We start from the raw sequence: 27,953 nt of genomic DNA, 5'->3' as shown, positions 1-27,953 counted from the left end.
CAACGCGATTGACATATTTGATCTTCTTGACCAGGTTTCTGATGCAGTACTTCAGTAAGCCGCTCTTTCTCCTGGTGGTGCTATTGAGTCTTAGAGTGGAATGCCAACCGCAATTAAAACGTAGAAGAAGAACTCAGCCCCTTTCAGCAGGAGTTAGCCGTGAACTCTACCTCCGTCATCGATGAACTTGAATTGTACAACTTGTTTTTGTCATACAATATAGAAATATGTATTTTGCCAAAAAGTAGTGGTGTGGTCAGCTGAGTGAGTGGTGAGTACACTTAACAACTGCGAATGACTGTCAGGTCGCGATTTAGCTGGTTAGCTAGTGTTTTGAAGTAACGTTAGCGACTGGCTGAGGTGATCCTTATATAGCTGCTATTTGTAATGCTAACGTAGGTTAGCTAGATTAGCATTTTTCCATATAATAATAGCATTGTTGTGACAATGCTAATACGTTTGAGACGTGCAGGAATGCTACAAGACCATTGTAGTGGCTGAAAACGACAAGCAGCGTGTGGGTTAACAGTGTTACTGAGTGACCGGTCGATATTTCATCACTTGTGTTGGTCAACATCTGTCAACACAGGAAAGCCTTTACAGAGCCTGACTTTAAATTGAACATATTTGATCTTTAAAGTTGATTTTTTTTTTTTAAGAAGATGAAAGCGTCAGTTTCAGCGCTGTTCCTACTTCTTCAGACTTTTTTTGTTGTGGTGAAACCTGACCAGGAAGAATCTTACACCCTTGCATGACTCAGGCATGTAATGTTACTATTAATAGAGCAGCTCTCCATTTTCAGGGCAGAGGACATTTACTCTATTGGAATAGTTTAGACTCTAAACTTTAGAGTGGTAGTCAGCAGTGACATTTTTTCTTTCAGGTGATTCTCTACCTCACAAATATCTTCTTTTTTTTTTTAGTTTTGAGGAATATCCTCAGATGTAGCTACGGTATATCTGTTGATCATAGGTCGTACAGTCAGACAGGTAGCTGACCTACTAATAGGCACAGAAGGAAATAAGGTATTATTAATAACTTTACATGTACATACATATGTATATATGTATACAACTTCACATACATATCCATTTTCCTCAGTGGAAATGTTTAAATAGACAAGATAAAAATAACCATTGTTGTTACTTCTTATAATTAGACCAGTTGTTTTCCTAAACTTCACCTGTCAAAAGTCAAGATCTCTAAATGGTTTTATATGACAAGTTGTCTCTGAAGTGATTTACAATCCATGCAGAATAAAATAACAGTTAAATCTTCATAAGAAAAATGTTCTGTGATGAAGGACTGGTGGAAGACGTCCACTCTAAGATGGTCATGTAGGTGACACAACACAAAATTCATGTATTTCATGTGTTCAAGTGGTTTTAAGGAATGAAAATGTGTACATTTTCACCACCTTCATGACAGTCATGCTTCATGTTGCTTTCTAACCTGAAATCATGTGTTGTGTCTTCCCAAGGCTAACCACAAAATAGATGCAATGTACTTCAAAGCCAGTCGGAGACGAGGAGAGTATGGTGTCTCCGTGGTGATTGATTTCCTGCTGTCAAATGCCCGGCTGGTTCTCGGAGTTGGTGGGGCGGCCATCCTTGGAATTGCTACACTGGCACTGAAACGGGTGAGTGTTTATGAAGTTGTTAGTACCAAAAATCATAGGAAATTTTCATGAATTCACACTGCAAACAACAGTATGGAAATTGAATTAAGTATATCCAATGGTCCTGAAAGTTCAGTTCATTCTACTATGAATGTCCAGTACAGCGTGTAAAAATGGTTTATGTTTGTCAGCCGATACTGTAATCTAATAAACACGACTATAAAAGCAGAAAAAATGCACGTTGTAAAAAAGTACGTAGAGCATCGCTAAAACATCGAACATTTTAATCATTTTAAAATGAACCAGCAGACAGTGGTAATAAAGTGTAACACTTCCACAACATGAAATCGGTTTTAAATGCTTTGGAAAATTGCCAGAATTTTTCCATTTGAGTTCATTTGGCTGCAGGCCGTAACTTTCAGCACTCGGTGTGCAGGAAGTGGATTTTAAGTCATGCACCGTTTGTTTGTGACGATGAGTGTTTGTGTTCAGCTGATTGAGCACGCAGGACGTGCAGCCGATGATAAAAAAGTGGAGCAGAAGATGGCTGAGAGCTGGGAGGAGTTGAATCTAGTCTCTGCTTCCCCCACACTGATCAAGAAAGGCATCGAGGGCGCCACGAGAGAACCTGTTGCCAAGGCTGCGAGACAGAAGAAAGGTATCCGTAACAAACCACCAACCAGACGCACAACAACACCACAAACATGTTTATGACGTACAATAGTCCAATCGTCACCAGCACATATTACTCTGCAACTGGTTTATTGTCTTTCCTGATCAGGTGACCTGTGCCAACAACCTCAGATGACCTCGCTGGAGCTGCAGCCTCAACCTGAATCCAAGTCCACCAGACTCCAGCTCTGCGTCCTCAGCTTGCAGGTACACTTTGACTTTTCAACCCCAAGCTCTTAAATTCATAAATAATGCATCCAGTCTGAACAGCTGCTGGAAAAGCTCTGGTCAGTGCAGCCTCATTCATTTATGCATGTGTAGCGTGTTTTAGAAAATGCAGTGCTTGGGGGGATACATATTTTTCTGCACTGGTTACGCTGCACATATCCCCAAGAGCCCTGCATAAACTAAAGACTGTTCCGGTGCAGCGGCTTGATGGAGGAAGTTCAAAAGCACGAAGCAGCTTCTAGTTACTGTGCAGAACATTGACATCAGTAGGATTTCTTTGGATGGTTCTGTAAATGTTGGTAAACGCTTGATAGGATTCAACACACTAAACTATAAGGAGGAAAAATATACACAATCCTGAACAGAAAGGTATTAGTTCTCTTCAAAGCTGCTTTTTTTTATTAATATTGAATACTGCGAATATTTGAGTTCATTACATTTGGGTAGTTTGGGAACAAAAAGTGTGAAGTGTTTATTTGAAAGGTGCTTGAATTTAAGATTTCTTTAGTTTCTGTAAATCAGGTGATGATCAGCTGCTCATTTTTGGGACTGTTTTAATTTATATTTTCTTTCATGTTGATCTTTAGGTAAATAAGGAAGAACCTTTTTATTTTGCTGCATAGATTTGTACATGTGTGTAAATGAAGCGTAACATGTATAAAAACAGTATTCTGTCTATCTGAAAATGCAAAACAAATATTTGACACTAAAATCGAACAATTATGGTGATCTCAGTACTGATCAGAATAATCCTGATGATCATTTTGCTCATAATGGTACAGCTGAAGTGTTTGAATAGCAAATGAATGTCATGAATGCTGTATGAACTACTTTTAGGAGCGGCTGCAGCAGTACTATCACACCAGGGTGGTGCTGCCTCCCCAGGAGGTCCGGCAGGCTCAGGCTCTGGCTTTGGACATCTGCACTGAGATCCAGGGCTTTCTGCGCAGCCGTAACCCCGACATGCCCCTGGGGGAGATGAGCCTCGGGGGTTCACTCCTGGATGACCTGCAGGTACACGCAAGATGTATTCCTTTCCCGGCTGATGCTTGAATGTTGCACAAACACTGTTCCATCACAGATGTGAAATGAATGACTCGTACCTCTGCTTGTGTTCAGGTGGTCGGTGCCGACCACGCGTGTTTGCTGGTGCCTCTACAGCTGGAAGCCTCTCTGTGGCGCCTCGTCCCGGGAGAGGAAACGCTGCTCACACACCCGCTGCACTGGATGGTCCGACGGCTAAATCTGGAATATTTTCCAAGAGGGCAGAGCTACTGGGACAGGTGATCACAGAGGGGAGGAATGATTGGGGCAGCAGTAGCTCAATCACTGTATACTGTATGTATATCTTGCCTACAGGTCCCTTGTGTGTTCGTTTCAGGGGCCTGTACACACATACAAACACATATTAAAAAAAAAAGAAAAGTTTGTGGCTGTTTCAATAAATCTTAGAGTGACTTATAATGAATTATACTAATGTGTTATCACTCTGAAATTTGCATCTAAATAAATTGTTAGCATTTGAAACTATAAACTATGGTGAATTGTTTCAGATGAGCGTTGAATCAGACTGATGTGTGTGATGCAGTAAAAGTTAAGGCACTGACTAAAAGCACTTTTGATATGTCTTAGGTACTTGGTGGGCGGTTACCTGTCTTCAGATGCTGTTGTCAACATGTTTAATAAGGTTGTCATGGAAACTGTAAACTGGCCATCCATCAGCGGCACCATGGACTGTCTCGTCAGACCTTTGCCGGGACAACCGGGCCTGAGACTGGAGATTCGGTACACCTCCCATGTTTTCATTGTTGAGCTGCAAGCAGAAGATGAAGCGTTTGATTTTCATTGAGTTCAACGCAGCTGATTTATCTCCTGTTGTAATATTTTAGGCCTGGGAACGACCTAAGAGCCCCGTGCAGCGATCAGCCCCTCTTCATCTCCATGCTGCCTCTGCTGAGGGCAGAGGATGTCGTTCTGACCGCCCAGCCCGAGCTCACCTCTCCCTGGGTGAACGCCTGGCACCTGTCCCTCTACCCGTGGGAGACCCGGCGCCTGGCTCAGCTGGACGCCGCCGATGACGGTTGTCGCAGACGGATGGTTAAAATCCTGAAGGCGGTGTGCAGACTGAATCCTGCCCTGCGACCGCTCAGAGCTGCCCCGCTGGCCAATCTCATCCTGCAACTCAGCGACAGCGAGAGCGACTGGACGGAGGCCAGCCTGGGCGCTAGATTCCAGCAGTGCATCACGGAGCTCATTGGCTACCTTGAACAAGGGGTGTTGCACAGCTACTTCAAGCCAGCTGTCAATCTGCTGAGCAGCTTGTCAGAGGACCAGGTGGATCAGATGGGCTTCATGCTCTACTGCGCTGTGTCAGAGCCTGAAATACTGCTCATTTAACTCACGTTGGTTGAGCTCTGACACAGATGGAGATCAAACCGTTGACCTTTTATCATCCAAAATGTTTCGTCCAATCCTACTGCTTCCTCTCTTCATTTAGCTTCTCCATTTTGCGTTGATGAAATGGAACGAGCTGCAGCAGTGGGAGAAATGAATGGGAACCACGGATGATTGTTCACGCCAGAGGAGGAGAACGGATCGATTGATTATTACTTGCACAGCCACAAAGAAGTAGTTATCAGGCTTAAAAAGAAATCAGATGAAATGTCAGATGCCTCAGATGCCTGAAGTGATGATTCAAGTCACACATCATCATAATTTCACCCTCAATTCTGCATCCAAGTCAGATGGATCAGTCAGTGTGTCCGCGTTAATCCAGGGCTGGACCCAACTCAGAATAGTGAACATTGAATTGAACGAAAACGGCAGAATCCCACACAGTCAGTTCAGTTCTTCAACCCTACCTCTGTCACTGGGTGTCATCACAGGAGCGCTGCCTTATGCCATCATGTCAGCTGTCTGCTCACAGACGAAACGTTCCTCCTCGTCATGCTTTCGTTCCTGCTTTGGTTTGTACACAGGGACACGGCTAAAATAAAAAGGTGCATTACTTCAAATGACTCAAGCAGTCAGTTCGTCTGGGTTGGATTTATTTAATGTAATTTTATTACACTGAAGGTTGAAGTGTGATTTATTTGTCAGTCTTGATTGGTGTTCTGTCTCTTGCCAAACTAAGCTTTTAAACTATGGATAACCATCCTAATGGTTTTATGTACTTGCTTTTACATACAGTATGAATGTTGTGTCTTTCATTTAGTTTTCTCAGCGAAAAAAAGTATTTTTTGTCATAGAACATTAAAACTGCAAATAAAGAAAGTATCTAGATTCTTGCTCTGCTTGGTTCTAATTTTCATTTCCTGAACAAAAATGTTTTCTCCGCCAGTTTCAGGATGTTATTGCAAATGAAATATTTTCATGTGGCCTTATCACATGAGAATGATCTCAGTTAGTACCCAGTCTGTATAAAACAGCGTTAAACATTAGACTCAGATAAATTGATGACTGCCAACGTGACACGATCTGTGTGAAGTTGTTTCAGCTCCAGTCTGATAAGACCACCATTTTTTTATTCTAACAAAGTAAAAGTGGAATTCCTTATACACAGCAAATTCAGAAAATGTACTTTATGTATTAAATGTTTAACACCTTTTTTTTAAAAATCCATATTTTTAAACGTTAACCACGCAGAAAATTAGACACAAATGTAAATTCATGAAAGGTTTCATGTCGATGAGGTCAATTTGGTTTAAAGGTATGGGTTTCTTTTCGTTTGCAGGGACTTATCTTGCTATATGTTGGACTTCCGGTCTGCTGGGGTTGTTTTTATTTTTTAGGCAACAGATCACATCCGGTCTCTAAAAACTAACAAAACCAGCAAACCCCTTTTTATATATTGTGGTGAAATTATTTTGTGTCATACAAAACATCGATTGAAAATCAGGTGGTATTGAAATTTTTTCCCACAATTTTAGAAAAATGCCGTGCTTTGATTTGTTTCCCTGTTTTATTCGGTTATTGTAATGTGCAGTATTTGAACACTCGTTTTTTGTTTTTTTTTGTATCAGTTACTGAAATAAAATTCAAATAATAAAAAAGTGATGCAAATCAATAAGCAAGGTCGCGTTTACATTGTTTTACTATTTAAATTTCCATAGTAATTAAATTGTCGCGTCTTCAGATCCTTTTACTTTGAAAACCGGAAACCTGACTTCCTCCGTACAACTTGACCTTCCGGTCTTCTACCAGGAGCTACTTTTGCTTCAAAGCGCGTCCTCGGCCGGCTTCTGTCACATGTCTGAATACCGGCGTAAACGGGTCCGTTTACCGGGGGGGGGAAAAACGGGAACAGCGAGAAACAACTTTTAGAACCATCTTTTAAATGACAGTAAAGTGGAAGTGGAATCCCGGCGGACCGTGTGACTGCAGCCCGCAGACAAGTTTCGCTTCTCCGTGAGGTTTTGTCTGAAACGCTGTCGGTGTTTCCGTTGAGGGGAAGCGGATCAGGTGGTCTGGAGGTCTGACCCCGATCCGAGGCTCCAGGAAACAACAACTTGTTAAACTCTTGTTGATGTTTTCGAGTCCCGACCGAACAGCTGACTCTCCGCCTGAAGGCCCCCTGGACATTTGATCCCCCCCCCCCAACTACCCCCCATGGGTTGATGAAGCCGTGACTGACGATGATCGGGTCACCGGACCTGCTGGCCTTCACCGGCACCGAGGGCTTCGGAGGCGACGGGGGAAAGGATCCGGATCTGGGGCTACCAGAGGAGTTATGTGTTCCCCTTTTGCCCCCATCCCACCCGTGGGTCACCTCCGCCCGCTTCCACAGAGACTTCATCCTGGTGGCGGAGTTCTCTGAACAGGTGGGTGCTGCCAGTCCGGACAAAAAAAATAAGAAAACAAGATTAAAAACTTATTACGATCAAAACAGAAGTCCTAAAATTCACGTCATGAATTCTTGATGTTCAATATTGGCGAATAAACCTCCATTGATGTAAAACATCCCGGAACTTCAGGGGAGTTGAATAATTTTGTTTGAGGATAATTTAAACATGAATTTGACCGACTTCTTATATGTTTTATGTCCTTTCTCTGTGAGTTGTGTTCACAGGTCTTGATTTGTAATGAATTTATAAGATTCCGTTAATGACGCTCCAAACGCACCGCTGGGGTGGGGGTGGGGTTCCTTCTTTTTTCGCCAGGGGGCGCTGTTTAACAGTTTTTGTTTTTACCCAGTCCTGAAGCGCGCATCAAATTGAAATTCTGGAAACTTTTTTAACAACAATTTTTTTATTGCCCCAGGCACCTTAAAAATATTTGTGAAAAGAAGAATGATGTAAATATTACCTTCTTTGCGATGATGTCACACCTTGTGACCTCTGACATCATCACCAGACTAAAATCACGTCGTAACATTTCCAGGTCGGACCCAAGCCGGTCCTCACCATCCCGGACGACACCAGAGCCCTCGGCTCGTTCGACCTGAACCACTTCTCCGTTCGCATCATGTCTGTCGACTACCAGGCGTCCGGCCCTCCCCACGCTCCCCCCGCCTCCACCGGCCCGCACCTCAACTTCAGCGAGGACTCCAAGGTGATTCTGGGAGACTCGGCGGACGACGCTTTCGCCTACGTTCACCACATGACCCTGTACGACCTGGAGGCCCGGGGGATGGTGCGTCCCTTCTGCGTGGCGTACGTCTGCTCCGACCAGACCAAGCTGATGGAGAACTTCTCGGAGCTGACCACCAGCTTCTCTCGGGCCGCCGACAGCCTGAAGACGGGAAACAGACAGGCGTTCTCCATGGAGCTGCAGAGGAAACTCCAGGAGCTGGAGTAAGATGAGGACCCCACCTCATCCAAATACTGATGTGATGCGTGTTACGTGTTCTGACGTCCAGTTCTGTGACTTTCAGGTACCAGAGGTTGTCTCTGCTGCAGGAGGGAGAACATCCAAGGATGGAGAACGGCTCCAGAGCGGTGGGAGGAAACATGGAGGAGCTGGAAGCTGTGGAGGGTTCCATCTCCATCCACAGAGAATTCCTCCGTCAGGTCACCTCCTACCCAAACAGGAAGCTGAAACAGCCCGACTTCCTGCCGTACGACCCGACAGACTCCCTCACCGACCCAATTGCGTTGCTACCGCTGGAGTCCTGTCACTTCCCTTCCACCCCCGCTTCCACCTCCACTTCCTGCAGGTCTCAGCGTCATCTGAAGCCCCTCCAGGAGCTTTGCAACCCCTACTTCCTGTCGCTGATGAAGGAGCAGCTCGCCGACACCGAGCGCCGGCTGCGCGGCGACAGGAGCGTTCTGCAGGCCGCCCGCATCGCGCATTCGTTGTCAAGGAGACTCACCCTTGTCAACTTCCTGTTTGAGCCGTGGAGCTCAGAGGAGGGGGGGGAGGAGGCCGCCGAGGCTGAGTTCCAGGGGGAGGCGGGGCCTACGAGCGGCGACATGAGCCTGGAGTCATTCTGCTCCTGCGTGGAGGAGATCCCCATCAAGCTGGAGGCGGGGGGAACTCGGAATGGGACCCCAGAGCCTGCTGTTGCCATGGAGATGACAGAAAGCGCGAGCAGCTGCGACAGCATCGAAGTTCTGGGGACTGAAAAGTCGTATCTCACACAGAACGTCGCTGCTTCTAACAACAGAGGTAGAAAACAAGTGGATTTAATTGTTGTCATTATATGTTTTCTATTTTTGCAGCTATTCAGACAAAAAAATCTTGAATTCTGTAAAAATTACTTTTTTGATTGTAATTTATTTTTTGACAGTTACGGTCTAATTTAATAGAAAAGATATAAAAGTTATTTAAATATTTTTTTTATTTTAAAGGTTGAATACTACAAAGTATAATCATTGCTTTCATTATTAATTAAAATTAATCTTAATTTTCAGTTTTCAAATGCAGTATAAATTGTTTACATTGATAGATTTAAATGATCTACATTACATTTAAAGGTTTTTAAAAATGGTTTAAAAAAAACACCTCATTTTTAAAAATGTTTAGTATTTTAAATAGTTTTAATTTTGTTAGTTTAAATACTTTAATATACATAATAAAAAATATTGAATTGAAATGTCAAATTCATTTTTTTTTTAAATCAATTATAAAAATATTAATTTATTACAAATATGTAAATATTTTATTGTGATTTTATTTATATTCTTTCAATTTAAAAATTTAAATTTGACATTTTTTTTATCCCTCAACAGAAACCCCCGCTGCCGTCGCGGACGCCTCTCAGTGGCGAGCGGCGGTCGATGTGAAGGTCCGGCGTGTGCGGGCGTACGCCAGGCGGACCAACAGCGAGGACAGCATCGAGGTGCTGAGCACCACCGAGTCCGTCGTCCCCGACGACCTCACCGCCATCACCGAGGAACAGGCGGAGCTCCAACCTGTCAGCAACGGCTTCAAGAGCACAGACGAGGTGGTGGCACGGGTCCGACCCGATCAGGACGCGCCGGGAGGAACGACTTCAGTGAACGAAGATGAAAAGGCGCCGCCGGCTCAGGAGGACGACGGGCCAATCAACGGATCCCTGAGGCATCGACCTGCAAAAGGAGAGGGTTTGAAGCTCCATCGAGTCCGAGAAGAAGCTGAGAACAACTCCAGACCGCTGGAAGGTGACGTAACCAAGTTTAACACGATAAAAAGTGGCGTCATTCAGCTTCCGTTTTATCCTACAATAAAAACAAGCTAAGCTCACGTCACAAAGTGTACAATTTGGTGAAACTGGCATTTTAAGCATCTTGTTTCCATGGCAACGGGATGTTTCAAGGGAGGCTGTCATCTCTGGAGGACATCCGCACTCAGGAAACTGCATTGTTTTTTGGTTTCCATAGCAACGAGCTGGTTTAGGCGACTGAAGTCGGTCGTTTGTGTTTCCAGGGGAAGAAGCACCTCATTGGTCTGAAGCCCGTCAGGGGGTGCCGTCGGCCCCAGGCCCCCCCGTGAACGCTGCCCCGGACGAGGACGACCGCTGGCCCCCGCCCTGCGCCCCCCTCCGGCTGCTGAGCGTGGACGAGGCGTCCGACCACGCCAGCTTCACCGGCTCCTCGCCCCCGTCCTCCTCCACCACCCCCACCCTCCACATCCACAGCGACCCCCGCTTGTCTAAAAGGAGGAGGAGGAAAGCTGCGCTCAGAGCCCTCAGGTTCCTCAAACAGAACTCATTCTCCCAGCATGCCGTGTTTTGCCTCCTGAGCGGCCGGCCGCTGGCCGTCATCGGGGGGGACGAGGGTTTGGTCACCAAGCTGCTGGACGCTCTGAGTCTGTTCCTGCCCGCCCCCGACGGGAACGCCGTGATGCCGGCGTTAGGCAGACCGCTGCAGGTGACCGACCTGCTCACCTGGAGGCTGATCGGGATACACAGGTACGACCACAGGGGGGCGCTGTGGAGACAGAACCAGTGAATCCACACACACCATGACCTTTGTGGCTTCTTTTTACCCAGGTCGCCCTCCGGCTCCGTGACCAGCATCCTCCGCTCGCTGACGCGCTACAGCCGTTATTTGTCTCTTCTGGATCTGGACCAGAAGACGCTGCGCTGCCCCTCCTACTCCGGCTCAGTGGTGGGGCGACTGGCCGACCCCCAGACGGGCATCGGCCGGGGCGTCACCTACCTGCTGCACCTGGAGAGCTGCCTGACCGCCCTGGCTCACCAGGCTCTGCTGTACACGTTTTACCCTCACTCGCACCGCGAGGAGGCCTCTGGCGCCGAAGAGGAGCTCCTGCTGGCGCGGGGGGTCTGCAGCAGCGAGAGCGACTTGAGAGTGATGCGTTTCCTGTCGGACCTCATCAAACAGCGCCACGCAGGAAGTGGGCTCCCCTCTCTAAGGTTCTCTTACTGTTCAGCCCACCTGCACAGAAACACGTGGGCAACATAACAGAAGCGACACAAAAACGGCCATACGAGGCCTCCAACCACGTCCGCTGGTGTGTTTTTATGACGTGTTATCTCTGCATCGACAGCGACAATCAGAGTTGCGTGTTTTATCTGCAGGATTAAACGCGTGATTGTGACACCATTATGAGTTAACGGAAACAAACGTTTCACCGGCGCTGAAGAAGAAACGACCAGACTCGAATTGAAAACGTTAGCGTGATTTATGTTGCACTTGAGACGGTTTAGTTCAAGCTCAATCTCATTTTTAGCAAAGAAGCCGTCTTAGCTCCACCCCCATCTGTTTCAAACTCCAATTAAAAACTTTGTTGCCTCTGATTGGCCCCTGAAGGATCACCACGACCTGGAAGAATGACAACTGATGTGTTTTATTTAAATGTGCGTATTAACTGTTCTCCTGAAGTGTTGATATTGAATCATCTATACTTTATTTGTAGTTTTTATGTTATAATCAAAAGCCAACTTTTCTATAAATTGGCCAAAGCGTAAAAATGTTTTTAATTTACCAACTTTCTGTAAAAAGATGCTCTTATGTATGAAAAATATGCAAAAGTATCTTTGGAAACGTCTGTTTGAATAAAAGTCCCACAATGCATTGCAGAAGCAGTTCAGACCACCGTTTAAACACTGAATGGAGCAGCAGGAAGTGTCTCTGAAGCGATTAAAGGAAGAACGACGATCCTCAGGCTCCGTCTGTGTGAATATTGACATCCGACCCGTCCGATCCTCTCACACGCGTTCATCCGTCGTTTGTTTGGAGGGAGGAGAGCTCCTCGGAATCAGACATGTACCGCTGCGATCAACACGGTCCATCTACGCCCAACCAGAACACAAACACACAAAATCATTTAGACAAATGTCTAAAGATGCATCGTTTACAGTTTGGTTATTTTCTGTAAAAATGGAGGCTTTAACCTCAAAAAATTTCAAATTCTTAGGGTACAAAGTAGCATCTATCTATCTATCATGACAAAAGAGGCCTGGGTTAGCCGTTAGCACGCTGCTAACATGCAGGTGTGTACACAGTAGTCAGACTTTGTTTTTGATCATAAGGAATGTTAAGTTGTTTTATTTACAGAGCATTCTGAACAAATTTTAATAATGAAACCTTAAGGTTTTATTCAAGAACAGATGTAGCATCAATGCTAACGCTAACCGTTATCTAAATGTTTCAGGCAGATTCAGATTTGTCACGTTTTTAAGCTTCAGTCTGAAACCCAGACAGGGTTGTGAGGAAAAAGCCACATGATAATTGAGGTGATGAGCTGCAGGACTTACAGATGAGACACCTGAGGAGGATGGGGGGGGGGGTCAGCATCTAAAGGACGCTTGGCTGCCTGCAGGAGGGAGAAGAAACGAGGTTCAGTGGACCTGACCACAGCAGAGACACATCACCGCGTGTGACAGAGTGACTTACAGTAGGTGCTGCTCGCCGCCACGTCACCAGACATGGAAAACAAGACAACGCATCAGACCCACACCCTCTCAGCACCAAAAGGGAAGTGGAACACGTCTACATGTCAAAGGGTCTCAAAGGGAGATGTCATTACAGGAGGTTTCAAACTCCGTTTTACTCACTGGTCCTCGTTCTCTGCCGGTGAAAACGAACCGGTTTCCAGAGCGTGAAGAAATAGTAAGTTTTCCCCGTCTGACCGAAAAACAAAGACATTCAGTGTTCTGTGTTTTTACCTCACATCCCATGAGCTCACAGATTTATGGTGACCATTCATAGTGTGTGTGCATAGTCAAAGCTCAAAAGGACCGACACACCTGCGTTGTTCTGCGCCTCCTGTTTGGCCTCCTGGAGGAAGGAGGCGAGGGCTTCTGTTTTGAGGGATAAAAAACTCCCCATCAGCCATTGGAGAGCCCAAAAGTTCTCCTGACAGACAGAAGAATTAATATTATTCTCTTTTTGGAGGTGATGAAGGAAGTGCAAACGGTCTACAAACGAGACGCGTCATCAAAAATGAGGAATACGAGTTTTTACCTTCATTGCAGTGAAGACAGGAAGAGCCGGACAGAGAGGAGCGTGAAGGATCCTCAAACCTAAAGCTCCAGTAACCAATAGCAACAGAGCCTGCTCTGGATACACCTGCACACACACACACACACACGCATTAACACATCGTCACTTTGCTCACTGCAATCGGCGCCCGGCTCATGGCTGACATACTTCCTGGAAGGACCGTGGGATGTGAATGTTGGAGCAGTGGCGGACGGGCAGGATGGAACTCACTACAGTCTTTGCTTCCTAAAGTTCAGACACGACAGATAGGAAATACAGACAGAAGAAAGTAAACACAAACAAAAACAAACAAACAACAAACAAAAAACGGCCGATAAAGGGATACGTACGTGGAGGAATGTGACACTTGGTGTCGGTAGAGGTTTACTGACGAGTGTGAGTAAAGTGACCCAACACTGACACTGGATGGAAACACACATGACAAATCAAAACACACTGAAACACACACACACACACTGATTAAATCTGTGCTTGTTCTGTAATATGAAGCTGAAACATTTTGAAGCTGAGAGCTCTTATTTTTTCTTTTCGGTTTAATCAACTCAACAGTTTTTAATTCTGCACCAGGAGAGCTACAACTCGTACTTTTTTTGGAGGCTACGCTCTGCTGCCTCTTGTGTTGAGAAGAGGAACTGCATGTGCAGCGATGCAAATCGATAAATCCGTTGCAGCACCGATAAGCATCTCTTTCCAGAACTAAATCAAAACCACGAAAACAAAGCTTTTAATGCGTCGGTTTGTCCTGAAATTACAAACTCAGAACTGCAGGCTTACATCTGTGAAGACAGCGGAGCAGCACGATAGAATCCTGAGAGTAAATTTCACCAGCCCATCATGTTTCAGTGGCAGAGCACCTAGAAAAACAAACAAACAAACAACTTGTGACCTCTGATGTGAAAATGACTTTTTAAAAAGACATTTGGAAGTAAAACCATTTAATCCGTTGATGCCTGACCTGTTATTGGCTCCCATGATGCCTCGGGATCACAGAGCTGAGCGAGCTGGCTGACGATCAGCTTTGGTGCCGCTGCAGTTTTAAAGATGCTGAGATATAACAGGAAGATACGCGGAGTGAAGCGGGAGGCGGGCGGGGCCACCGAGGGGAACAGATTGAGCAGAGCGCGAGGAAAGTCTCCCTCCAGGCACATGAAGAACGGCGTGAGGTCCTTCACCTGCTGGAAGCTGACGGACGAAACACCGGCAGTCAAATCTAACATCTAAACATATGTGAGGAATTTTCACTTTGAACACTCACAGTATGAAATCATCAGTCTGGACGACTCGCAGGTAGCGGCACAGTTCTCTGTACCTGCAGACACACACCAGTCGGGTTTGGTTTTGAGCAGTTTAACCCTGGGAGCGTGTGTGTTTCTGTATAAATGTGAACATGTTTGTGCGTCCTTTGTACCTCTGCTGTCGCTGCAGCGCTTCTGCTCTCAGCAGAACCACAGAAATCTCTTCAATCAGCACGTCTTTCTTGCCTTTGTCTTTTCGGACGCCCAACACGTTCTGCCCCTTCAGTACAGACACCAGCAGGACATCATCCCAAGGACGGACACACAGGCTGGAGCACAAACACACACACAGACGGAATAAGGCCTATTTAATGCAGGAGCTTCAGTGTAATGATATAAAACACACACAAACACACGCGCACCTGTTCCTGAGGTTCTTCAGCTCAGCAGGGAGACAGAGCCGTTTGTAAAAGTCCTGTAGTTTGTGGATGAACTCTGACGTAAAACCAGACATCACCATCTGCCTCCGCACGGAGGAGATCACCCTGGAAACGAGACACGCACACAAGGTGAGATGAGACGGATATCACACTGAATCAGTGACAGATACAGTATAACTTCACATTGAATCCTATGTGTGTGTGTAGTGTGTATGTGTGTAGTGTGTGTGTGTGTGTGTGTGTGTGTGTGTGTTCGCACACACCTCTGCAGTAACATCACTTTGGCTTCAGACGTGTTAGCCATAGGAGACTGTATGAGCATCGCCCTGAAGATCACATAAGGACAATTAATAGATTGACAATTTTAGTCTCTCTCTCTTTGAGTGTGTGTGTGTGTGTGTGTGTGTGTGTGTGTGTGTGTACCTCGAGCCTGTATAATGCTGAATGAAGTCTTCTGCAGCTCCCAGCCTCATGATGGCAGCAGCTCTGTCGTCATGTTTATCCGCCATGTTCAGGAACGTTGACACGAACTCATACACCGGTGTGTAACTGAGTAAACAGTCACCTATCAGCGAGTTAGTATTTTTCAACATTATACACAGCTTTGCATGATAACTCACTCGTGGATAAGGACGTGCTCGTCTGATGGATTCACACCGTAGACCTCGACCGGCTTTCCCTTCAGGAAAATAGAGAACAGAACAGCAAGCTCTTCTCTGAACCTCTGCAACATCGTCTCTGGAAAATCAAAGAGCAGTGAAATGACACGATTTACATACAACCAGTGGTTCACCGTGTGAATGTGAGCTTTCTATCCATAAAGGTGTGTACCTGCTTGTCGGAGATGAGCGTCTATTTCAGACAGCGTGAAGTTGAAGTTCTTTAGTCGTCCCAGCAGCGCGTTTTTTCTGAGGTTGTTCCAGAATTCGCTCTTCTTGTGGCTGTTGCAGTGACACACACCACCGTGACACCACATCACACACTGAGAACACACGGCAATAACATTAATGTTGAAAACAGAAATGCCAAGGAAGGAAACACATACCTACGGAAATTCAGGGTATTGATTTTTTTTTAGCTGTTTTGTTAGATATCATTAATTCAACACCTCCAGGAGGGTCATTATTAACTAACACGCTACTGCCTACGGTAACAGTAAGTCAATGTCTGTGCTACACATTATTTCCTATAATAAATCAATGTTGCTGTGGTTAGTTTATGGACTATATCAAGACATACTGTCGATGCCAACTTGTCACAGATGTAGCAAAAGCACTGATTACAAATAAGATGGTTAACAGCCAAAGGAGCACCAGCTTCACAATCTGCAGCCCTGAGGAGGATAGAAGAGAAGAAGTTTGATCATCTGTGAAGGAAGAGCACGTACTGATGAGTAGTTCACAAACTGAATGACTTCACTCACATGAAAGGATGTATGGGACAGTCATAGCGTGCATGAGGCAACACCTCAGCTCGCCGAGAGAAGGTGACAACCAGGTCTTCATCCAGAGGAATAGGAGATGCGGAGGAGTCTGAAACTAGAAAAAGACCAGCTGATGATCATCAATAACCTGACAGTAATACTGCACCTGGTGTGTTGGCTGAATATAGTTGTTACCACTGATCTTCAAAGCTTTCCTTTCCACAATTTCAACAGAGTTTTCAAGGACACAGTCTTTTTCATCATCATCTTCGTCATCATCACTAAGAATGATTATTGCTCCACTGTCCACCGCCGAATCCATAATAAATATCTAGCATCAAAAAAAAAAGCAATAAAGAGTTTACAGATGTACAAACACCTGTTACTTCACATCTCACGTCTTGTGAAACACGTTTACAGACAGGATCGTTGTTGATTTGGGTAGAAGTCGTGTGTGATCGTGTCAAAAAGGTTTTCAAAAACATAAATAGTTAAAATAGTGTCTGAAGTGCATCAGTGCAGCTCCCACCATCCCAAACACAGCGAGCTAACTGCTCACACTTAGAAAGCTAGCTTACTTTGGGAAACGCAAAGTGTGTGAAAAAAAAACCCTCATGGCGACTACATTTGTTTTTTCTTTGTTACATTAACGAAATACAATTTAAACTATCCATTCTGGTGTTTTACTTTTGAACTGACAAAATATTTTTACCTTTTAATCCCCGTCTAAAACAAACACATAAGTTAGTTTGGTGCTCTGTATTGTTGCCAGGAAGTTTTACCGGACGTGACGTCACTTTTCTTCTTCGACATTTTTAGAATTTCTTTGGCAGGAATATTTGGCGTATTAGCGCCACCGTCTGATCAGTCAGGTGTAGCGGCGGACAGGTGCGTCCTGTGAGGAGGGAGGTCATTGTTTTTTGTTTGTTTTAACTGTCAAACATGAAGCTAATGTGAAAATGTCAAATATAGGTGTAGGTTTAGAGGTTTATTCGTCATATAATTATAGTCAAAATATAAATGGTTTTAGATATAATATTAAGACAGGGTTGACTTTGCAAAGGCTTGTGCCCTCTGGGTGCTGTATCTTTTGTTTTTCCAACAGTCTGATGGACAGATTTTCAAAATGTGGTGTGAGACTGCATTGAATTACAAGCACCCACAACAAGGATAACTAGAAGCTGTATTTAGATGGTATTTAGATGTTCTTCACATGTGTAGATTCCAAACACACACACAAACAATAAACAAAGAACAATAATGAATGAAAAAGTCAAATAAATCAAGATCATAGTAGTGGACCCTCACTTAACACAGGGGTTACGTTCATTCCATCCTTACAATGGTCTTGATGCAGACAGTTACAGTTGCATCCTTGTTAAAACTTATTGCTGCTGTCCTCCTTATGTTATTTTCCTCCTTCTTTATGCAACGAACCGAAGATTCATTTATTCCGTAATAGTGCCCGACAGCCTCGTAGCTTCTACCTTCCTTCAGCATGTCCAGAAGTTTAACTTTTTCTGCAATATTTAGCATCTTTCTCTGGCTTTTGGGCGTTGTTAGGTGCTTTTGCTGATGCAGAACGTTTCTTTGACATTGTAAGTTTTGTCATGGAGTAAATTTCCAAGTAAATTTCTAAATTTGGCAAGCTGTAAAGAGACGGGGCGCCAAGACTGTTCACGTTGGTCAATAAATTTTCCCCTTTTATAAGTATTAATTAGGTAAGGAATGATTCACTATTGTCCTCATGGTGGAAACCGACAGTGACATCCATTCCTATCACATCCTTAACATCCACAGTGGAATAACAAGATCTTACATCAGTTGGAATCTTGGAAAAATTTGCAGAACAGCGGTAACAAATATATTTAATTTTCTTCTGTGTTGCCTTACACAGTTTATTACTCACCCATACATGTTTTCATGTGAGTTTAGTCATTCACAGTTTATGAAATACTTAAACAATACGTAAATACGATATATTTTTTAAAGTATTTTCTCATGGAAATCTTCTGCATAGACTTTGGATGACAATCTATCCAACCAATAAACAAACCACAGATCATTTTAATTACATCTTGCTCTGAAAAATGTCTAATAGTATCTGACAAGCTATCGATCAGTAAAGTATGAAAACTTAACTCCAGATCAACCAAGAAGCAAACCAAGTGAGATAACTTAAAATGGTGGCTTAACGCTCGAGTCTGACCAAACAACTGGATGTTATTAGTGGCATTTTTATATGTGCATACGTGCATACATATTTGTGTTTTTGTGCCAATTAATTATTGATAAGTGTGAGAGGTAAAATGTGGTAATGACATTTGTTATGTGTGGAACATGTGACAGGTAAATACATATCCAGAATATTATCTAGGTTTTCTGTTACAGAACTATAAAGTCAAACACCTCCCTGCTGAAGAATGTTTATTTCCTTCTTAACATTTTTTTGAGTATTTTCCACACATACAACAAATAATATGGTTGATGTGTTGATACAGGGAATTCTGAAACAATAAGAATCATAAATAACCGATTGTGAATTTTATTTCCCGCGGTAGAAGAGCACCACAGCTGATGAGCACCAATCACACTGGAGCTTTCTGGTGAAATCACAATGGAGATAGATGTGGTGGCTGGGCCACGTGGCTCTGGAACAACGTGATCCTGTCCAGGAGCGTTAGCGGGATGTCTCTGATGACCGAGGGCAGGTCTTCGTGCTGCAACGGATAGACGACCACACTCAGGGCGGGGCGGTCGACTGAAAATCTGTCAAAGAGAGAACACAGTGTGAAACGAGACCCAGGCGTTGAATGCGAGACATAGGGGGTGATCAGGGTCTTTGCCAGCACCGACCTGTCCTGCAAAACTTTCTGCAGAGTGCGACAAGCCACTAAGGTGCCGCCCATGAACATGTGGCACATGACGACGTGGCAGCATCTCTCCATGAAGGTTTCCGTGGCCGACGGGTCAAAGGTGCCGCGGCGTGAAATGAGGCAGAGACGCCGCAGACGAGAGCAGCAGGACAGAGCGTTGAAGAATGAGGCGTCAGCGTTCAGGTAGGGCTGCTCTAACCTGCAAACACGGAACCGTTTAACAGCCTGTAGAATATGGACAGGGTTCAATTAGGGATGCAAACACTAAGGATAGATTCCGGCCAGAGAATCCTTTTATCAGCTTTATTCTGAGCAACAGGTATATGTGTGTGTGTGTGTGTGTGTGTGGTTCAGTTCTCCGTGTCTGCTTTCATCATCTCCGAGCATGAACACATCAGCAGCGTGTTGCATCCGCTACTCACGTGATGGGGCACATTTACAAGCGCATCTTGTAAATACTAGAGCTGAGCCAATAGGCTTTCAGACACAGAGGTGAACTCAGTCCATGAAACTTCATTACGTTTAGAATTAATAGTAAATGTTTTGTGAATGTTATCTCTTTTTTTTTTTTAAATTTAGGTCATCTGCTAAGGTTATGTTTTCATCCTGGGTTTGTTGGTTTAATACCACATTATCCTTACATAAAAAATATGTATCTCATATAAAAACATACGTTATAGCTACAGCTAAAATGTAATTCTTAAAGGGACGAGTCTAGTGATGTGATGTTAATTTGACAGTAAATGAAGTGTGTGCGAAGGCGTCTCCTAACCTGAGTTCCTGCAGCTGTGTGCATTGCTTAAGTGTGTCCAGCAAAGCAGGGGTGTAGTTCATGATTTTTAGTGATCCCAAGTTGGCGAGTGATAAGACCTTCAGGTCTCTGCACTGCCCGGCCAGCTGCACCAGCCCCGTCCCCTTCAGGACCCCGGGGAGCCCAGCTAGAGTCAAACGATGCAGTCGAGGCAAAGCCTCGAGCGCTGCTACGTGTGCGTCGCCGACTCCCTGCGCCCACGCACACATCCCCCGCGGCTCCACGTGGGCGCGGCCGCAAGGCTCAAGCCGGGGCAGCGCAGACACGAATCCTGGACCGATGAGTTCCAGGGTCTCTAAAAGAGGGAAGCCAGTTAGAAGCTGCTTGAGGGCTGCGGCGCTGTCCCCTGAAGGAGAAGGTCCCGAACCGGGCCTGTAATTCTGGAAACCCACGCGAGGAGACTTCTTAAAGCCGAGGAACAACGCAGAGGAAGGCGAGTTGTTCTTAGAGACCTGCTGCGAGATCAAACCATCTGACAGAGCGCAGGCAGGAAGAGTCAGAGAGCACAGGTGTCTGAATTTGGCCAAGCTGGCGCAGAGGTGAGCTTCCCCACCTTGGTTTGGGGTTTCGTGATGATAGTGAGTGTGCATCAAGTTCAGGTGTTTGATGTTGAAACATCCAACCGCCAAACGGCTCATTGTCCAAGGGACCAGATGGTCATCCGCGCTCCTGCACTCCGAGTAAACCACCTGGTTGATCCCGCTGAGGTTCAGGCTGAGCAGCTGCGCGGCGTCTTCCACTCCTCCCTCCAGTAACGACTGAAACACCTGCGGCCGCAGCGCCGAGCAGCGGCTGAAGCTGAGATGCTTCGGACTGTTTCCCTCCAGGGCTGCTTTGAGGGACGAGGCGTCCAGCCAAGACCTGGGGAGCTGCAGGGCCACCAGGTCGCCCCGTCGATTCAAACTCTGGGCCAGCGATGGAGCGGCTGGCCAGTGGGCGGGGTTCGGGCCGGGAATCGACACGAGGAACACTCGGAGACGTTTTGGCACGTGAACGCTGAAGACGGCCAGGTAGAGGAGGAGCAGGGTCTGGTTGACCTGGAGACATCGACATGCAGACGTTACAACCTGCACACAGCTGCAGGGGGGGAATGTAACACGATCAAACCCACCTCACCAGGAGCCAGTCTGGCTGTGAACTCCTCCAGCTGCTGGTAATGTGGCACGCTGCTCTGACCCACCATTAGCTGACAGCACACACCCACGCCCTCTTTGGTCACATCTGGGATGTCAAACTGCAGCATCAACCTGCAGCGCAGAGATGCAACAAACTTTCAAATAACCGATAATTACTGGGAAAACACACTGCATAATTCAGTAACAACTCTTACTTGCGCAGTTGGGCACAACATGGCACCACACCGTAACTCGGCGTCAGAAGCGTCTGTCTGAGCTCCGACAGGCGGTTCAGCGAATCCACCGCCTCCGAGCTGAGCCGAGCCAAAGTGAAGCCGGCCGTGACGTCAAAAGCTAGAGATGTGAGCAGAGGAAGGGAGGAGAGGAGACGGGAGAGGCGAGGGGTAGTGAGGCGACAGCCGGTAACGTCCAGGTGCGTCACTCCTCTGCAACGAGACAGAAGCTCCATCGTAGAACCAGCCAGCCAGTAGCAGCCATTCAGGCTGAGAGACTGCACGTGAGGGGCTAGCTGTCGCAACGCGTGCCGCACCAACAGGTCATCAGCCTGCGGGGGAAAACAGATTTACAATGTAGGGAAAAGCAACCAAAACAACCTTGACATTAATGCGGTTTCTAGAACCAGCTTTACCAGATACTCCTCGGACAGGCTGACCGTTGACAGCAGGGTCTTATCGTGACACAGTGTGTGCAGCTTGTGGCACACGTTTGCCACATTCAGCACCAGGTCACACACTGGGACATGGCGGAGGATGCACAGCAGAATCTCATCAGACAAATCGGACATCCCCACCGAGGTGGAAGACATCGTGTCCTCGTCGTGCACCGCCTGAGACAGATAAAGTGAATCTGTGTTAATCTGCGTCTGACCAAACAACCTCTAGAGGAACTCACCATGGTAACCAGGATGCTGTAAAACTCACAATTTATGTGATTTACTTGTTGGACTATAAAATGACACGTACGGTTTTACTCGTGTCGTTCTGATATTGGCATCTGGGTGACAAATACTTTTATTAACAACTTATATTTACAGACAAGCACATTATATGTTCCTACAACAGATTTAACGTAAAGTATCACATCACAAACATACATTAACACATTAATATTAATTTAAATTTCCCATTTTGGGATGAATAAAGTATATCTATCTAATATCAATGCCATCAGTTAAATTCCCACTCGTTTAATAATTTTCTTTTCGTTCACAAACAAGTTAATATGGTACAAACCGCTAACGCTGTTTAGCGTGTTAAGTCCGCTTAGCGTAACAGTCTGATTCAACATGACAACGTTACCATCAGCCGCTTCAGGGAGTTGTTTCGTCGGTGGAGTCACCTGTGAAATGTGTCGATCCATGTCGCCGGGAACCATTTACCGTTCTCCCCACAAGCAGCAGGGCTTCATGTGGTCGAACCGGCGGGTCATGGTCCCATAAGTCCGCTTCACGGACCCACTCACGGGAGGAGGTGCACGCGATTCCTCGGCAGGAATGTATTATTTCCGTCTGACACCGGACGGACCACTTCAGTCAGTGCACAATGACGGAAGAATATTAGTGACGGACACACTTCCGGTCCTTTGGATCCGGTTTCCCTGCAAGATGTCAAGTTATTTAAATCGAATAAAGGGAAAAAGATAAAAAGGATACATTATCTACTTTAAAATATCGTCTAGATATTTTCTTTATAATAATAATGATAATGATAATGATAATAATAATAATAATAATAATAACAATAATAATAATAATAATAATAATAATAATAATAATAATGATGATGATGATGATGATGATGATGATGATGATAATAATAATAATAATCCTTTTCCTTTTCGTCTTCTTCTTCTGAAGCACTTTAGTGCTTTCCTCTCATGTAAAATTGCAAAATGTTTGAATGTGATTAAAGTGTTTTTGCAAAAAAAATAAAATTTATTATTATTATTGTCACATTTTAAGTCCACCTAGACCACAACCCCCCTCACTAACTAAACATTTATTTTTACCATACCATGGAACTCTATTAGTATTACTACTGCTACTAAACTACATGTAAGGTATATTCAATATTTCATTTCATATTCTGTTTATTGCACATTTCACATTTTATTGTATGTTTTTAATTGTATTTTCTTAGTGTATATTTTCTTCTTAATTTTAATACTAAATCTTATTCTTATTCCTCTTAATTTTATTCTTCTTAACCTTATTGTTACATGTATTGATGCTGCTTTAACATTGGAATTTCCCAGTTTAGGATCAATAAAGTAAATCTATGTATCTATCTTACTAATAAAAAAGGACTTCATATGAAGATGAGAATAAGCTATTCCTGCAGAATCACAAGCAGCAACACAGAAAAACCTCAAAAGATCTGCTTCACCCAGCAAATATAAATTCATTAAACACTTATAAGTTTTTAGTATACATTATACTTCATATATTTTGTATCTTTCAACATTTTTTGCAGTATCCACCTTAGCACAGGTTTTATTTACTATTCATAGTCAGCTCTGTAAAGCTGATGCTAGGGCTTGTATGAATTTAAATGATTACATTATTATTAGAGATTTACAGGGACATGAAATATTTCCCCTAACTTGGCTTTGACAGGTGCTTGTAAAAAGGGGTCAGTTGCGGCAGAGTAAGAGAAGTCATCATTTGATTGTTTGGGAGTCTGGTATTCGGGGTAAAAGTTATCAAGTAGAAACCGCAAAAGAAGAAATATACACACATGTAATTTAATCATACATTGCTTTTAATTAGTATAGGTATCTCTACTGATTATAGTGCTGTTATACTGTAGTTGGTAAAAATAAACCCCTAACCCAAGTAAGTAACTTTTCTTCAACAAATCTTGTGACTAACAGTGCAAAGCCTCACATTTCTGAACCAGGATGAATGAATAAAGATCACGTAGGCTGGATTCTGACATGTGCGCTTTATTAGGTTGTTGTGTATACCAGAGGCTTGTAGCCTCATGCACAATCCTTCATACACCCATACAAGGTAGGAGCTTTGTCTTTTGCATAATGACAAAAACAAACTGGACCGAGTATTGTCTTAAGGCTGAAAGTACAAAAACAAAACAAGTTCAGATTACATAATTTACATATTAAGCAATACTACAGGTCTGTTGGGTGGCGGGCCCACCAGAGAATAAACCTTCATAGAGGCAAATAAGGTGGTGAACAAACACTTCTGGAATTACCTAAACAAACACGACAATGGACATCATGTTCCTCACACATTCACACCGCCTGGGACACGCTCTGTACTTCCTGCAGAGTTTCTCCCCAACAGGGGCATGGTGCCATAGCCATAGTGATGAGGGAAAATGGGAAGTGGTACTGTGGGCTCAGCATACACCAGTGTGTTGGTGTAGGCGTGTATGCAGAGCTGGTCGTTTGGGTTTGTAGCAGTGTGTTTTGGGAGAAGGGACTGATAGTCTGTTTAGAAACACTTCCTGTGGACGATGCTGGGACCGGACTCGTCGTACTCCTGCTTGCTGATCCACATCTGCTGGAAGGTGGACAGGGAGGCCAGGATGGAGCCTCCGATCCATACCGAGTACTTCCTCTCTGGAGGAGCAATGATCTATAGGAAGAAAGAATCAAGTTTTAAATGCTGCAGTCAATCCTTAATCCTCAATCAAACGGAATGAAGCAATAACCGGAAATGTCCACTAGGGGGCAGTAGTATCAAAATTATAGTAGTGTCAAAACTATACCTTGATCTTCATTGTGGTGGGGGCCAGGGCAATGATCTCCTTCTGCATGCGGTCAGCGATGCCAGGGTACATGGTGGTCCCTCCAGACAGCACAGTGTTTGCATAGAGGTCCTTACGGATGTCCACATCACACTTCATGATGCTGTTGAAGGTAGTTTCATGGATACCACAAGACTCCATGCCTGTTCAAAGTTGTTCACAGTTAGTGCTGCTGCTGTAACTCCGTATGGATCCTTAACTATTAAACTACCTCTACAGATATGCTCTCAAACTTAACACATTTCAGTCTATGCAGAGGTTCTGCTTTAAAAATGATGGTTTAACATACCGAGGAAAGAGGGCTGGAAGAGAGCCTCGGGGCAACGGAACCTCTCGTTTCCGATGGTGATGACTTGCCCGTCGGGCAGCTCGTAGCTCTTCTCCAGGGATGAAGATGAGGCAGCAGTGCCCATTTCCTGCTCAAAATCCAGGGCAACGTAGCACAGCTTCTCCTTAATGTCACGCACGATCTCACGCTCAGCTGCATGACAAATAACACATTTTTAGGTCAAGTTTTTCCACCTACATGTACTCATTAATGCTGGTTTGTTTTTGGATTTCTATGCTAACCTGTGGTGGTGAAGCTGTAACCCCTCTCAGTAAGAATCTTCATGAGGTAGTCTGTGAGGTCCCTGCCAGCCAGGTCCAACCTTAGGATGGCGTGAGGCAGGGCGTAGCCTTCATAGATTGGCACTGTGTGGGTCACACCGTCACCAGAGTCCATGACAATACCAGTGGTACGACCAGAGGCGTACAGGGACAGCACAGCCTGGATGGCCACATACATGGCAGGCGTGTTGAAGGTCTCAAACATGATCTGGACAGGAGAGGGGAGAAAACTCAATCAGTTGCTCAGATTTTGCTGAAAAAGTAAAGTAATGGTTAGTAGATCAGATCAAGAGAACCACTGCACACTGTTCCGATTTAGTCTGAGTATAAATCCTTTATCAAACCCAATCATTATGATGACCTACTTCAGATCAGGGACCTGCTCTACCACCATCCACTATCATGCAGTCTCTGGTGTAGTTAGATGTCTGCCCGTATTAAAATCTAAAACAAACCCAAATTTTTAAAAACAAACAGCATTAACCATGCTGCAAGAAGTCATTCTTGATGCATCAGTGCAGATTATAAACCTGAAGCATCCGTAGAGATGAAAAGATCAGCACAGGACAGAGGAACCCTGGAGATTGAAGGAGCAGGAGGAAACGGAAAGATTGAGAAGAAGAGAGGCCCCAGTGGGAAAACACTTGCTGCAGACCCTCGAAGGTGAGCTGAGTGGCTTGAATGACTGAGAGGACATGTCAGCCTTTTCTTACCTGGGTCATCTTTTCTCTGTTGGCCTTGGGGTTCAGGGGGGCCTCAGTGAGTAGGACTGGGTGTTCCTCAGGGGCCACTCTGAGCTCATTGTAGAAGGTGTGATGCCAGATTTTCTCCATATCATCCCAGTTGGTGACAATACCGTGCTCGATAGGGTACTTCAGGGTCAGGATTCCCCTCTTGCTCTGAGCCTCATCACCGACATAGCTGTCTTTCTGGCCCATACCAACCATCACCCCCTGGGAGAGAAAACAAGAAAGACTGTAAACCATTTTGCAGATTTTTAAAAAAAAAGTTTAGATATGACTTATATAAACAATCCTGAAAGTGTACCTGATGCCTGGGACGTCCAACGATAGAAGGGAACACGGCACGTGGAGCATCATCTCCCGCAAAGCCAGCTTTGCACATACCGGATCCATTGTCGACAACGAGGGCGGCAATTTCGTCTTCCATTTTCTGGTAAAAGAAGATGGGGGGGGGGGATTGTGAGGAATGTTTAAACGGATGATCCCAAACAGGAGTTACATCTGGCAAACATTAGGTGGTCAAATCCCTGTCATTACAATGACTGGCCGCTGGGTGTCGCTGTGGCGCAGCGCAAATCCAGGGAATTTCACCCTCGGTTCTGGGTATGTCCATATATGGAAAAAGCATCTCAAAGAGACGGCAGCAGCCCGGTCCGTAGAACCGCACCGTCAGTCGTTAGACCTCAAACAGCACAGACAGACGACCACTCCCTCCCGGTGGAGCATCTCTAAACCGCATCACTAAATAAATAAATGAATAAAAAAGCCGAATTAACCTGTCATCCCTGTCAGGACTCTCATCAGGTGAACAGTTATGTCGCCGGCAAGGTTATGTTCGGATAACTTTTTTTTAAATATACATATATATTTATTTATATTTAAATAATTTGCTGACACGTATCTCACGTGAATTCCTCATAATTTATTGATCGTGAATTAAAAATATAATTACAATACATCTAATCTGCAGTCATCCGTGTCAGTAGTACCGGACCGGGAAACCGAGCAAAAAGGAGATGCTGACATGGAAACGGGAAGGTCAAAGTATTTACCGTTTGCCGATGAAGTGGAAAAAAGGGAGATGGGTTAATTTAATTTAGAAACGATAAAATAAAAAACAACAACACACATTTAGATAACTAATGATAGCATTTCCAAAAAAAAAACAAAAAAAAAAACATAATTACAAGGACAGAAAAAAACGTTGAAAACCGTTAGAAAAAACTCAGGCAAATAACTCGACTAGCAGAATGAATGATGTGGAATAGCTGACGCAGGACGTTTAAAAAAAAAAACCACGTTTAAATGATATTTAAATAACTTTAGTCGCTATTTTTGCCGTGGTCTTACCTGTGTGAGGTTCGGTTCTAGCAGGACTGAGACCCGTCGGGTGTGAAGTCTGGACTGTACTGCAATGAAGGCCAATAAATTGCAGGATCTTTATTAGAGCTTGCGCCGCAGCCACTCTCCATAAAAGGAGAACTTTCCTCACGGCGTCCTCTGATT

The 27,953-nt window shown here is 44.7% G+C and overlaps 5 protein-coding genes across 9 annotated transcripts; 2 read left to right on the top strand and 3 right to left on the bottom strand.

Annotated features, from left to right (window-relative positions):
* The first annotated feature begins 132 nt into the window (after nt 1–132).
* mief2 (mitochondrial elongation factor 2) lies at nt 133–5,801 on the top strand. The gene is made up of 8 exons (XM_068321546.1): nt 133–271; nt 1,481–1,639; nt 2,111–2,276; nt 2,400–2,497; nt 3,356–3,532; nt 3,638–3,801; nt 4,151–4,303; nt 4,408–5,801. Exons 2-8 carry the CDS (start codon nt 1,502–1,504, stop codon nt 4,913–4,915), a joined length of 1,404 nt encoding a protein of 467 aa, XP_068177647.1. The 5' UTR covers nt 133–271; nt 1,481–1,501; the 3' UTR covers nt 4,916–5,801.
* A 778-nt stretch (nt 5,802–6,579) lies between these two features.
* Nucleotides 6,580–12,059, top strand: smcr8b (Smith-Magenis syndrome chromosome region, candidate 8b). The gene is made up of 6 exons (XM_068321540.1): nt 6,580–7,338; nt 7,898–8,310; nt 8,391–9,124; nt 9,688–10,098; nt 10,364–10,847; nt 10,929–12,059. The coding sequence occupies exons 1-6, from the start codon at nt 7,153–7,155 to the stop codon at nt 11,359–11,361; spliced, it is 2,661 nt and encodes an 886-aa protein (XP_068177641.1). The 5' UTR covers nt 6,580–7,152; the 3' UTR covers nt 11,362–12,059.
* Nucleotides 11,383–17,308, bottom strand: zgc:112980 (uncharacterized protein LOC503706 homolog). Of its 4 annotated transcripts, none has more exons than XM_068321541.1 (20): nt 17,215–17,308; nt 16,698–16,833; nt 16,503–16,617; nt 16,319–16,412; nt 15,911–16,061; nt 15,700–15,817; nt 15,503–15,628; nt 15,343–15,405; nt 15,062–15,184; nt 14,813–14,968; nt 14,660–14,713; nt 14,360–14,586; nt 14,179–14,258; nt 13,734–13,805; nt 13,552–13,629; nt 13,366–13,470; nt 13,149–13,257; nt 12,796–13,026; nt 12,657–12,715; nt 11,383–12,191 (listed from the first exon to the last, which is right to left on the bottom strand). In XM_068321541.1, the coding sequence occupies exons 2-18, from the start codon at nt 16,822–16,824 to the stop codon at nt 12,953–12,955; spliced, it is 1,872 nt and encodes a 623-aa protein (XP_068177642.1). In that variant the 5' UTR covers nt 16,825–16,833; nt 17,215–17,308; the 3' UTR covers nt 11,383–12,191; nt 12,657–12,715; nt 12,796–12,952. The 4 variants fall into 4 exon arrangements, with proteins under 4 accessions (XP_068177642.1, XP_068177644.1, XP_068177645.1 ...); XM_068321543.1 differs by having other exon boundaries at nt 16,503–16,611; XM_068321544.1 differs by lacking the exons at nt 16,698–16,833; nt 17,215–17,308 and having other exon boundaries at nt 11,384–12,191; nt 16,363–16,412; nt 16,503–16,572.
* A 1,054-nt stretch (nt 17,309–18,362) lies between these two features.
* Nucleotides 18,363–22,827, bottom strand: fbxl18 (F-box and leucine-rich repeat protein 18). Of its 2 annotated transcripts, none has more exons than XM_068322040.1 (7): nt 22,624–22,827; nt 21,954–22,151; nt 21,520–21,869; nt 21,301–21,436; nt 20,151–21,226; nt 19,359–19,577; nt 18,363–19,271 (listed from the first exon to the last, which is right to left on the bottom strand). In XM_068322040.1, the coding sequence occupies exons 1-7, from the start codon at nt 22,624–22,626 to the stop codon at nt 19,115–19,117; spliced, it is 2,139 nt and encodes a 712-aa protein (XP_068178141.1). In that variant the 5' UTR covers nt 22,627–22,827; the 3' UTR covers nt 18,363–19,114. The 2 variants fall into 2 exon arrangements, with proteins under 2 accessions (XP_068178141.1, XP_068178140.1); XM_068322039.1 differs by having other exon boundaries at nt 22,664–22,827.
* Nucleotides 22,828–24,248: 1,421 nt separating this feature from the next.
* On the bottom strand, nt 24,249–27,953 carry actb1 (actin, beta 1). Its single transcript, XM_068322586.1, has 7 exons — nt 27,798–27,953; nt 26,752–26,877; nt 26,418–26,657; nt 25,666–25,912; nt 25,385–25,576; nt 25,057–25,238; nt 24,249–24,923 (listed from the first exon to the last, which is right to left on the bottom strand). Exons 2-7 carry the CDS (start codon nt 26,872–26,874, stop codon nt 24,780–24,782), a joined length of 1,128 nt encoding a protein of 375 aa, XP_068178687.1. The 5' UTR covers nt 26,875–26,877; nt 27,798–27,953; the 3' UTR covers nt 24,249–24,779.

This window comes from Antennarius striatus, chromosome 8 (assembly GCF_040054535.1).
Source record: "Antennarius striatus isolate MH-2024 chromosome 8, ASM4005453v1, whole genome shotgun sequence".
Lineage (NCBI taxonomy): Eukaryota > Metazoa > Chordata > Actinopteri > Lophiiformes > Antennariidae > Antennarius > Antennarius striatus.
The sequence above is the reverse complement of the archived record's forward strand: the minus strand, read 5'-3'. Positions and strand labels throughout refer to the sequence as shown.

Excerpts from the sequence above, each read along its gene's own strand:
- zgc:112980 (XM_068321541.1), bottom strand. The coding sequence starts at position 16,824 with ATGGATTCGGCGGTGGACAGTGGAGCAATAATCATTCTTAGTGATGAT. Across the intron at positions 15,185-15,342 it reads AAAGTGATGTTACTGCAGAG|GGTGATCTCCTCCGTGCGGA; the intron begins GTGTGTGCGAAC and ends TCTCGTTTCCAG. Across the intron at positions 13,630-13,733 it reads CAAGTGTCACATTCCTCCAC|GAAGCAAAGACTGTAGTGAG; the intron begins GTACGTATCCCT and ends TCTGAACTTTAG.
- smcr8b (XM_068321540.1), top strand. The coding sequence starts at position 7,153 with ATGATCGGGTCACCGGACCTGCTGGCCTTCACCGGCACCGAGGGCTTC. Across the intron at positions 9,125-9,687 it reads CGCTGCTTCTAACAACAGAG|AAACCCCCGCTGCCGTCGCG; the intron begins GTAGAAAACAAG and ends ATCCCTCAACAG. Across the intron at positions 10,099-10,363 it reads CAACTCCAGACCGCTGGAAG|GGGAAGAAGCACCTCATTGG; the intron begins GTGACGTAACCA and ends TTGTGTTTCCAG.
- actb1 (XM_068322586.1), bottom strand. The coding sequence starts at position 26,874 with ATGGAAGACGAAATTGCCGCCCTCGTTGTCGACAATGGATCCGGTATG. Across the intron at positions 25,913-26,417 it reads ACAGAGAAAAGATGACCCAG|ATCATGTTTGAGACCTTCAA; the intron begins GTAAGAAAAGGC and ends TCTCCTGTCCAG. Across the intron at positions 25,577-25,665 it reads TTACAGCTTCACCACCACAG|CTGAGCGTGAGATCGTGCGT; the intron begins GTTAGCATAGAA and ends TTTGTCATGCAG.
- mief2 (XM_068321546.1), top strand. The coding sequence starts at position 1,502 with ATGTACTTCAAAGCCAGTCGGAGACGAGGAGAGTATGGTGTCTCCGTG. Across the intron at positions 2,277-2,399 it reads GGCTGCGAGACAGAAGAAAG|GTGACCTGTGCCAACAACCT; the intron begins GTATCCGTAACA and ends TTTCCTGATCAG. Across the intron at positions 4,304-4,407 it reads GGCCTGAGACTGGAGATTCG|GCCTGGGAACGACCTAAGAG; the intron begins GTACACCTCCCA and ends GTAATATTTTAG.
- fbxl18 (XM_068322039.1), bottom strand. The coding sequence starts at position 22,699 with ATGGTTCCCGGCGACATGGATCGACACATTTCACAG. Across the intron at positions 21,437-21,519 it reads TGTTGTGCCCAACTGCGCAA|GTTGATGCTGCAGTTTGACA; the intron begins GTAAGAGTTGTT and ends TCTGCGCTGCAG. Across the intron at positions 21,227-21,300 it reads CCAGACTGGCTCCTGGTGAG|GTCAACCAGACCCTGCTCCT; the intron begins GTGGGTTTGATC and ends CGATGTCTCCAG.